The sequence below is a fragment of the Wolffia australiana genome, chromosome 8, assembly GCF_029677425.1.
Source record: "Wolffia australiana isolate 7733 chromosome 8, ASM2967742v1".
In the NCBI taxonomy this organism is placed as follows: domain Eukaryota; kingdom Viridiplantae; phylum Streptophyta; class Magnoliopsida; order Alismatales; family Araceae; genus Wolffia; species Wolffia australiana.
Window position 1 is genome coordinate 15,550,620 of NC_135842.1, and position 10,586 is coordinate 15,561,205.

At 44.0% G+C, this 10,586-nt stretch overlaps 1 protein-coding gene across 4 annotated transcripts; it reads left to right on the forward strand.

The window, feature by feature from the left end:
* Window positions 1–543: 543 nt before the first annotated feature.
* Window positions 544–7,492, forward strand: LOC144706797 (SNF1-related protein kinase regulatory subunit beta-2-like). 4 transcript variants are annotated; one of them, XM_078579851.1, is made up of 5 exons: window positions 544–631; window positions 700–870; window positions 2,672–2,850; window positions 2,938–3,100; window positions 7,094–7,492. In XM_078579851.1, the coding sequence occupies exons 2-5, from the start codon at window positions 721–723 to the stop codon at window positions 7,445–7,447; spliced, it is 846 nt and encodes a 281-aa protein (XP_078435977.1). In that variant the 5' UTR covers window positions 544–631; window positions 700–720; the 3' UTR covers window positions 7,448–7,492. The 4 variants fall into 4 exon arrangements, with proteins under 4 accessions (XP_078435977.1, XP_078435978.1, XP_078435976.1 ...); XM_078579852.1 differs by having other exon boundaries at window positions 606–624; XM_078579850.1 differs by lacking the exon at window positions 544–631 and having other exon boundaries at window positions 638–870.
* The last annotated feature ends 3,094 nt before the right edge of the window (window positions 7,493–10,586 follow it).

A 10,586-nucleotide genomic window follows, 5' to 3' on the forward strand; every position in this document is an offset into this window, starting at 1 on the left:
CACATCATCTCGCTTGGTCATCACAGTTGGTCAGATAGTTGATATGTGACGTCGGTTACATCATCTTAGTTGGCTGATAACGTTGATCATGTTGTTACCTGGTTTATGACGATGGTTGTGTGGTTGGTCAGAGTCGTGTGTGACATCATATCAGTTGGTCATGGCAATGTTAGTGACATCATATCGCTTCAGCAGTTCGGTCACTTCACGTCAGTCACAACGGACCCATCACATGGGCCTGTGACGTCAATCAAGTCGTCACTATTCTTTCGGTCGGCCAAGCCGGGGACGCCCATCATGTCTGTCTCAGGCAGTTTGGTTCATTCAGTACCATCACATGCCCAACTCAATAACATTGTCTTGGTCAGACTCGTCAAGGTTCGGTTGGTGCAATCGGAATCCATTTCAAAATATACATTATAAAAAAGATACATCATTATCTTAATAATGGGTGATTTATAATTCTCTTTCCCCAAACTCATACCTTATTTCTTTGGAATAGTTCAATTAACCCTGAGAGAGATTTCAATTTCTGTTCCACAGAAGCATTCCATCAAATAAATAATCTGCCACTCAAGGAGTGGAGTCGAAAATCGTCAGAGACTTAACTCCACTCACCTGGGAGTCTGTCGTTGAGATCTCCCACTCTCTTAAACTCTGTCTATCTCTCTCTCTAAAACTCTTCCTCTCTCTCTCTAGGGTTTCAGGCGCTTCTCTAGGATGGGTAATGGTAGCAGCGTGAGAGGAGAGAGGGATAGCGGAGCATCTGATGAAGACGAGGGATGTGGGCCGCCGCCGGACTTAGTGGGCCAGAGCCCGCCGCCAAGCCCCGGCGGCCCACTTCTCTCTCCTCTGTTCTTCGCTCCTCAGGTTTGTGCCTTCTCTTTCTAGATCATCTTCTATATTTGTGTTTTTATAGTTTTTCGTTTTTTCCTTTTTTTCCAGCCGGTTGTTCTTTGCGTTGAACGTACATAAATTGTTCTGTTTCTACGTCTTATTCTAGTTTTAATGGGAAATATTTTTTCAAAAAATGTTTCATTGAATCAGGATTTGTACCCTACTGTCATTTTCAGTAAATGTTGATATTAAATGCATAAATTTTTTTTCAACTACATTAACCTACATAACATATGTGCATAGTTTCCATTGAACTCAATTTCCGAGAACACACGAAATGTCGTGTGATTCCAATTTCGGTGAAAGATCTTGATTTTTTTAAATAATAATGGAAAAATAATGAAAATTTTTGCTTGTACCATTCAATTGAATGAAAAGACAGTCAAACTGATCCTAAAACTTGGGTCCTGCTGTTGGAAATTGGATTCTTGGTTTTTCTTGAACTACATTAACCAACATTAAATATGTGCATGGTTTCCATTGAAACCAATTTCCGAGATCACACGAAATGTCTTGTGATTCCAATTTCGGTGAAATATCTTGCTTTTTTGAAATACAAATTGAAAGGAATGAAAAATTTTGCTTCTACCATTCAATTGAATGAAAAAATAGTCAAACTGATCCTAAAACTTGGGCCCTACAGTTGGAAATTGGATTCATAAGTAGCTAGAAATAAATGTATGGGGAATTCTTTGTGAGAACTACTGAATTGTTCTCTTTTTTATTCGGGAATGATGACCAGACTTGCTCTGCTGTAAGAGCCTCATGCAGAGCCGTGCCCGTGTCATATGATGAGAAGAAAAGGTAGTAAAATACCTTTTCTTTTCCACTGCCATCCGTAACCCGTAATTCAAAGTTGCGTGTACAGCTCAGTTTGTAGAGCATTGGGCTTTTCACATAATGGTCGCAGAAGTCCTGTATAGAGGAGATGCTCACTATGGAGAGCTGAGTTGGTGCGGGAGATCTTCCTTAGACAGTGTACAGGTGCTAATACAGTTATAGTTCCGGGTCGTCCCAGACGTGGACGAAGGACGGGTCGGGACGAATTTCGTCCCGTCCTACGTCCGATGTTAGCTCAGGGACGAAGGACAGGACGGTTTTTCGTCCACCGACAAGATAACCGTCCCGTCCAATAATCTCGGGACTGTTTTTTCGTCCTGTCAAGTTCTCCCGGGACAAATTTTTGTCCCGAAATTTGTCCCGGACAAAAATTTTCCATCTAATTTTTTTAATATATTAATATGGATTTTTTCAAGTTTCTTAGGGAATTACTGAGGAGATAGAACGCAAATGGACATATCTACAATTATTTCTGAGTGGCGTACATTTGCACGCACGTAAAAATACATGGACTTTGATGCAAATTGTCATTGCGAAGCCACGTAGCAACATCTCAACCGTCGGATGTGAATCTGGCGGTTTTCCATCCAGATTCGTCCGTCCATCATCCGAGACCTCCGGACGGACGGTTTTTTCGTCCCACGTGATGAAAACCGTCCCTTCTGGTGGTCGCCGGGACAAATTTTCATCCCGAAATTCGTCCTTATCCTCGGGCGGGACAATTTTTTCGTCCCGGGACGAAAAAATCGTCCCGTTTGCATCCCTGCACTATATATACGGTCTGTATTGTCATTGTTTGATGTACTCTTTCAACAGGTTCAATCTGTCATCCAAATTTTGTTTTATTTCTTCTAAGAATCATGATCTTTTGAGAGCTACATCAAGATCTTTATCACGTGCAAATCAGATTCTAATGGTTCTCAAACTTTCCCAGGCACCTATCTCTCCTTTGTTACATGAAAATGATGCAGCCAGTTGCATAAGTCAAGAGCCCATGATTTGGTCAGCTGAGCTGGACATGATAGCTGGCCATGCCATCCCTACCCTCATCAGCTGGAGTTCTGGTGGCCATGAAGTAGCCGTTGTTGGATCTTGGGATGATTGGCAGACCCAGTGAGAATTTTATCCTACTACTATTGCTTCAATAACCGCAATTTACTGTCTTCATTCTTGTTTGATGATGCTTTCCGCTGATGTCAGGGAACCATTGCAGAGATGGGGGGAGGACTTCAGTATCATGAAGGTCCTGCCTTGCGGTGTGTACCACTACAAATTTGTTGTTGACGGGGAGCAGAGATGCTCAACAGAGTTGCCGCGTGTTTGTGACGAAATGGGCTACGAATGCAATGTCTTGGATATCCTGGTATCATCTCTCCTCCTGCATATTTTCTCTGTTACTTTCTTGAAAACTCATCATTATGCTTCTAGGATCTGGATAATGATGATGAAGATGATGACAGAAAATGAGGATGATGATGATGAGGAAGAGGAGAATAATGTTGATTGACTGATTCATTTTCCTTCATCCATTAATTTCGACTTTCTCATTTTGCTGAAAATTCATCACCACTGTCGTCATCCTTCTTTTCATGATCATCATCACCACTCTCGCCATCATCAGGCACTTGAAAGTGAGAAATAAAACGGTTGGATGAAGCAAGGTGAAGGAGCGGAACATCCCATACTTATTAGGGATTTCCCCCAGTATAAATACAGATGAAATACCCATCATCATCACCATAATCCCCGTTTTGTTAGTCATCATATCATAAAAAATGTGATGGGTAAAGTACCCGAATGATACATGTTTAATTAGTAGAGGAGGTAGTAGTACTTCACCTTGCTTCATCCCTTTTCTTCCTAATTTCCAAAAGAAGATGATGATGAGGTATTGATGAAGACCATGAAAAGGCGGATGACGATGATGAGTTGCGATGGATTTTTTGTGGGTCATGTCCTTATCCAGTTTTGGATCTTCTGGTGCTACTCCGTTACTCATCCATCCATTTTCTTGGTCGACTTTCTAGAAAACTCATTGTTACGGCTTCAGAAACCGGATGATGATCATAATGACAACGATGGTCATGATGATATCAGTAGCAATAGGCATGTGAAGAGAAGTTCAACTGGATTCATCTTGGAAAATCCAGTTTCTTCATAGAAATGATGATGACCACAAAACCAATGATGGTGATTAGGAAGAGGACTTCAACTGGATTATGTTTGTCAAATCCTATCATCTCATGAGCCACTGGTGATCATTATTGGGCTTGTTGGACAGATGATGGTCCATCATCTGTCTGTCCAGAAAACGTCATCCGTCATCGTGCGGAGCGACATACGGATGACTGAACGAAGTGTATTCAATCATCCGTCGTCTGTGACGGATGACTGATGACAGAAATGACGAAATGGATGATGTGTATGACTGATGACATTTATGGCTCACGGACTAGTAAAGAAATATCCATGACTCTCTCTCTCTCTCTCTCTCTCTCTCTATTGATCGCTCCCTCTCTCTCTCTTAATCGCTCTCCCCTCTCTTTCTCTTGATTGCTCCCTTTCTCTCTCTTGATCTCTCTCTCTCTTGATCGCTCTCTCTCTCTCTCTTGATCGCTCCCTCTCTCTCTCTCTCTTGATTGCTCCCTCTCTCTCTCTTGATCGCTCCTCGCTCTCTCTCTTGATCGCTCCTCTCTCTCTCTCTTGATTGCTCCTCTCTCTCTCTCTTGATCGCTCCCTCTTTCTCCCTTGATCACTCCCTCTCTCTCTCTCGATCGCTCCCTCCCTCTCTCTCTCTTGATCACTCCCTCTCTCTCTCGATCGCTCCCTCTCTCTCTCTCTTGATCGCTCCCTCTCTCTCTCTCTCTTGATCGAACCCTCTCTCTCTCTCGACTGCTCCCTCTCTCTCTCTTGATCGCTCCCTCTCTCCCACTTGATCGCTCCCTCTTTCTCTCTCTTGATTGCTCCCTCTCTCTCTCTCTTGATCGCTCCTTCTCTCTCTCTCTCTCGATTGCTCCCTCTCTCTCTCTCTTGATCGCTCCCTCTCTCTCACTTGATTGCTCTCTCTCTCTTGATCGCTCCCTCTCTCTCTCTTGATCGCTGCCTCTCTCTCTCTTTATCGCTTTCTCTTCCTCTCTCTCTCTTGATCGCTCCCTCTCAATCTCCCTCTCCCTCTCTCTCTCTCTTGATGACTCCCTCTCTCTATCAATGGCTTCCTCTCCCTCTCCCTCTCCCTCTTTCTCTCTCTCGATGGCTCCCTCTCCCTCTCCCTCTCTCTTGACCGCTCCCTCTCTCTCTCTTGATCGCTCCCTCTCTCTCTCTCTCTTGATCACTCCCTCTCTCTCTCTCTCTCTCTTGATCGCTCCCTCTCTCTCTCGATTGCTCTCTCTCTCTCTCTCTTGATCGCTCTCTCTCTCTCTCTTGCTCGCTCCCTCTCTCTCTCGATTGCTCTCTCTCTCTCTCTTGATCGCTCTCTCTCTCTCTCTTGATCGCTCCCTCTCTCTCTCTCTCGATCGGACCCTCTCTTTCTCATTTGATCGGACCCTCTCTCTCTCATTTGATCGCGCCCTCTTTCTCTCTCTTGATTGCTCCCTCTCTCTCTCTTGATGCTCCTTCGATTGCTCCCTCTCCCTCTCTTGATCGCTCCCTCTCTCTCTCTTGCTCGCTCCCTCTCTCTCTCTTGATCGCTCCCTCTCTCTCTCTTAATCGCACCCTCTCTCTCTCTCTTGATCGCACCCTCTCTCTCTCTCTTGATCGATCCCTCTCTCTCTCTCTTGATCGCTCCTCTCTCTCTCTCTCGATTTCTCCCTCTCTCTCTCTTGATCGCTCCCTCTCACTCACTTGATCGCTCCCTCTCTCTCTCTTGATCGCTCTCTCTCTCTCTCTTGATTGCACCCTCTCTCTCTCTCTTGATGACTCCCCCTCTCTCTATAAATGGCTTCCTCTCCCTCTCTCTCTCAATGACTCCCTCTCCCTCTCCCTCTCCCTCTCTCTCGATCGCTCCCTCTCCCTCTCCCTCTCCCTCTCTCTCGATCGCTCCCGCTCCCTCTCCCTCTCTCTCTCGATTACTCCCTCCCTCTTCCTCTCTCTCTCTATCAATGGCTTCCTCTACCTCTCTCTCTCCCTCTCTCTCTCTCTATGACTCCCTCTCCCTCTTCCTCTCTCTATCAATGGCTTCCTCTACCTCTCTCTTGATGACTCTCTCTCTCTCTCTCTCCCTCTCTCTATCAATGGCTTCCTCTACCTCTCTCTCGATGACTCCCTCTCCCTCTCTCTCTCTTTCAATGGCTTCCTCTATCTCTCTCGATGACTACCTCTCCCTCTCCCTCCCCCCCTCTCTCTCTTGATGACTCCCTCTCCGTCTCTCTCTCTCTCTGTCTCACAATGACTTCCTCTTCCTCTCCCTTTCTCTTGATGACTCCCTCCCCCTCTCCCTCTCTCTCTCTCGATCACTCCGTCTTCCGCCCCCTTTCCCTCTCTCTCTCAATGGCTCTATCTCCCTCTACCTATCTCTCTCTCTGGATCGGTCTGTCTCCCTCTCCCTCTCTCTCTCTCTCTATCGCTCCCTCTCTCTCTCCCTCTCTCTCTCTATCGCTCCATCTCCCTCTCCCTCTCCCTCTCTCTCTCTCTCCTCTCTCGATCACTCCGTCTCCCTCCCCTCTCTCTCAATCGCTCCATCTCCCTCTCCCTATCTCTCTATCTGGATCGGTCCGTTTCCCTCTCCCTCTCTCTCCGGATTGTTCTGTCTCCCTCTCTCTCTCTCTCTGGATCATTCCTTCTCTCTCTCTCTCTCGATCGCTTCCTCTCCCTCTTTCTCTCTCTCTCTCTACCTCTTCCTCTCCCCCTCTCTCTCTATCACTCCCTCCCTCCCTCTCTCTCTCTCTCTTTCTTCCCCCGCCCTCTCAGTCTACTGCATCATCCATCCATATGTCACCAGTTACTGGTTTCTATAACGGACAAATGATGGAACCGGACTGATGCAGGAGTTGTGACGTTCACGAAACACGGACAGATGACGAAACAGACAAACTTAAATGCTGGGGACGGACGGCTGAACCGAAGTCCGTTCAGTCCCATTCTGTCCGTCCAAAAACGTCATCCCTCATTCGTCCAACAAGCCTAATCACTATGATAATGATGATGAACAGAAAACCAAAGATGATAATGACTCGTAGTCGGAATATGAAGAGGACTTTAACTGGCTTTATCATGGCAATGTCTAGATTGTGTATAGTAGCTTTTGATACTTGTCTTTTTGTTCCATCCCATCTTCCTAAGCATTGTTTGACGAATCTAATGAAAGTTGATGGCAAACACAAAAGATGATGATTATCATTATGATGATTATGAACATCAGAGAAACTGGCTTAACACGGCGAATCGGCCATGGCAGGAAGGGGATTCAGAAGACATTGAGAACAGCGCCGCCTTCGAACCGCCCTCGTCACCGGAGTCCAGCTACAACAGCTGGCCTCTGGGCTCCGAGGATTTCTCCAAGGCGCCGCCTTTGGTTCCCCCTCATCTCCTTGTGACACTGCTCAACAACCAATCCTTTGTTGACAGCTCCTCTCAACGGCCCCTAAGGGTGGTGCTTAACCATCTCTACATCCATAAGAACAAGGACGACCTTCCATTGGTTGCCCTCGGCGTGACCCACCGATTCTTGTCCAAGTATGTCTCGGTAGTCGTTTATAAGCCCGCCCGGCAATGAAGAAAATCTTCCTAATTGACTCTCTCAATTTTATTCTCTGATCTATGTCTACTCTAAATCTGCTTATACTTGAATTCCCCGATGATGACAAGTTTGTCATCTTCATCTTAACGAGTCGCCGTCGTCATCCATCAACAATTCTCAGATGAAGAACGGCTCATTATCGTCCTCTCGTCATCCGCACTGATGGGAAACCCTAGACTAATCATCTATATATCAATCACATTCTCTGATTAGCATTTCTCAATCAATATTTTTATAAAAAATTCACAGATGAAGGACGACATATTATGATCCTCTTGTCATCCACAGTGATGGAAAATCCAATATTATTCTTTCAATCAATTCTACATTATTCTTGCCGAATGTTTCTTAACCTTTCAACAACTTTCTGTGTGTACTTCTTCGTCTTTGTCTATTTTCAACCCCCAACTATATCTGTACTTTTCAACCCGTACACAACGCATTGTATGAGGACGCGTCTTCCCTTTAATATAAAAATTGAACGCCCATAAAAAAATACGGAAAATAGTTATTTTAATCCCTTCTTATCGGCCAAGTAAGTGACTTTATAAATGATGAATAAAATAAAAGCGGACGCGGATACTTGGACAAGATAAACCCAACTCGGGACACCGACAGCCGTGTAATCGTTGACAGTGTCCAGAGGGAAAGAAAACCAATGTTGTCGCCGCGTGCTTCAATTTCTTGCAAGATGGATTACTACAACTACGTAATATGCATTGACTGGGTCTTTAGAGATTTCAAGGCTGGGTATAAGAAGAGAGGCTCTTCTCTTCCTGGCTGGGTATCAGATTTCCTCCCCTAGAGAGAGAAAGAGCGTATTATTCCATGGCGGAGTTCAAGCTTACTCAGCCCATGGGCATGCGGATGTTGGGTTTCATCTCTCTCTCTCTCTTGTTCATCTACTTTCTTCCACCCCTCTCTCTACCCTTTGTCACCCATGTCAGCAATCTCCACACCATGGACACCATGACCATGTTCTTCATCTGCAATTCTATTCTCATTCTGGTTTTGCTGGATTCGGGGTTCATGGGTTACTTAACCTCGGTGAGGAGAGAAGATGAGGAATTGCAACAGCGGAAAAAACCAGTTCATGAAGATGCCGAGAAGAAAAGACCGGTTCATGAAGAAATCGATGAGAAGCAGACGGAAGCAGACGAAGAAATCGATGAGAAGAAGATGCAATTAGACGAGGAAATCGTTGAGTTGAACAGAAGAATCGAGCAATTCATTGAGAAGATGAAGAAAGAAAGAAACCTGGAGCCGCCGTAGATAGTCCCACCGATGAGAACCGGTTCTGTAAATAGAGGATGCTAGAATGTTCTTTTAGCTTTCTTCCCCGTTCTTCTGTCTCTGGAGATGAGATCGTTGAAAAATGAAGAGCTGAAAAGATTGAACAAGCGCAGAAACAAAAAATTAAACGACATTAGTGCGACAGAAACTAAAGTTTCTTGACTTATTCTGTCGATGGACATGGGGTCGTTGACTTCGAAATAGATGAGATCACACTTACGTCCTTATCTATTCAGCCGCCCATTTCTGTGGTCACCGGCGACCCATTGATTACTGTGCGTAGAAAGCCATCGAAAAGAACTGCCGATGCGCTTTATTTCCTCTTTCAAACCTTGCTGACATTTTCCCTTTTTTGTAACTTTTACTGGGTCAAAGAGTTGTTCACACCTGTAATAGACCAGAGAAGTCGAATCTTGTAAATTGCATGGTTTTTTTATATTAACCATGAATTTAATGCGATGATCATTACCTACTACTGCAAGGTCCTGCCTAACCATTTATGGTATTATAGTATCCTTGTAGGCGATAATGCCCACGGTTACTGACCTGGTACGCTAAGAATGAATGGCTCCATAAAGACTATGTAAAATAGTATAAACAATTGGAGTGACGAGAAATAAAATTTGGATGGGCTATGAACTATTTTGAGACGAAATTAGTCATTCGGCAACTTATTTTAATACATTGAAGACGCCAAATTTGCCAAACATCCCGCGCTTTTCTGTGCTGCCTACCTACTTAATCTGGAATTTTCCGAATAGGAACTGTCTCACCTAACCACTTATGATATTTTATTATCCATGGTCGGGAAAATGCCCACGGTTACTGACCTAGTAAGCGTAGAAAGAAATGGCTCCGTAGACACAAGTCGACGAGTAATTTGGTTTCACCAAAGTTTAAACAACTGTTGAAAGAAATAGATTGACGAGAAATCAAAGTGTGATATAACATGAAATTTTTAGAAGATGCAACTCGGTTATGCATCAATTGTGAATTATCCAAACACGCCGCACATCCTGTACAGCTTACCCTATTGATCTGGAATTTTCAGCGGTTTAATAAATTATGACCTGGAACGCGCCGATTCCCTCCATCCGTTTGTATTAAGCTTCTGATTCGCCGCGGTCGAATATCTAAACTGCCCCATCGTTTTATTTCTAAATCAAATCATCCATCTCAGCGCTATTTATAGGAACATTTAAAAACGGGGGTATTAATGTCTTTTCGCGCCATTTTCCCGCCAAATAAAACCTATCTGTTATATTGAAACCTCAAAAGTAGGTTAACTAAGCCAACCTTGAAGTTACATAGTGGGGGAAAAGAAAGGAAAAAATGCAGGTGTTATTGATCTAATATTCATGTCTAAATTTAGATCTTATATTCATGTCTGATCTCCATGTTCATATATTCCTGATTTGGCAACTTATCTTGATTTTTTCTAATTTCATATTCCATCTACTCTCTCCTCCATTAGGAATGGACGTCGTAGACATGGAACGTGTGAAAAAGCGGTAGAAGTGGATCAAGCCAAAAGCACCTGTTAAAACATTAAAAGCAGAACATAAGTTTCTCCTACCTGAATACATTTGGTGTGACACCAATGGTTCTATTGCACTGGTGACAAAGTCAAGATCAAATGTGAAGCTAAAGAAATTTGATAATACACTTGATTTGGGATGCCGTGTATAAAGAGGATTTCATAGTGGATGTGCTCCATTGAACCGACACTTGATTAACAAACCCATCTGCTCATCTTTTTAAACATCACTAAAAAACAACAGGTTTGTTCTCTGAAATTAATTACCTTTTTTTCCCATTTGGG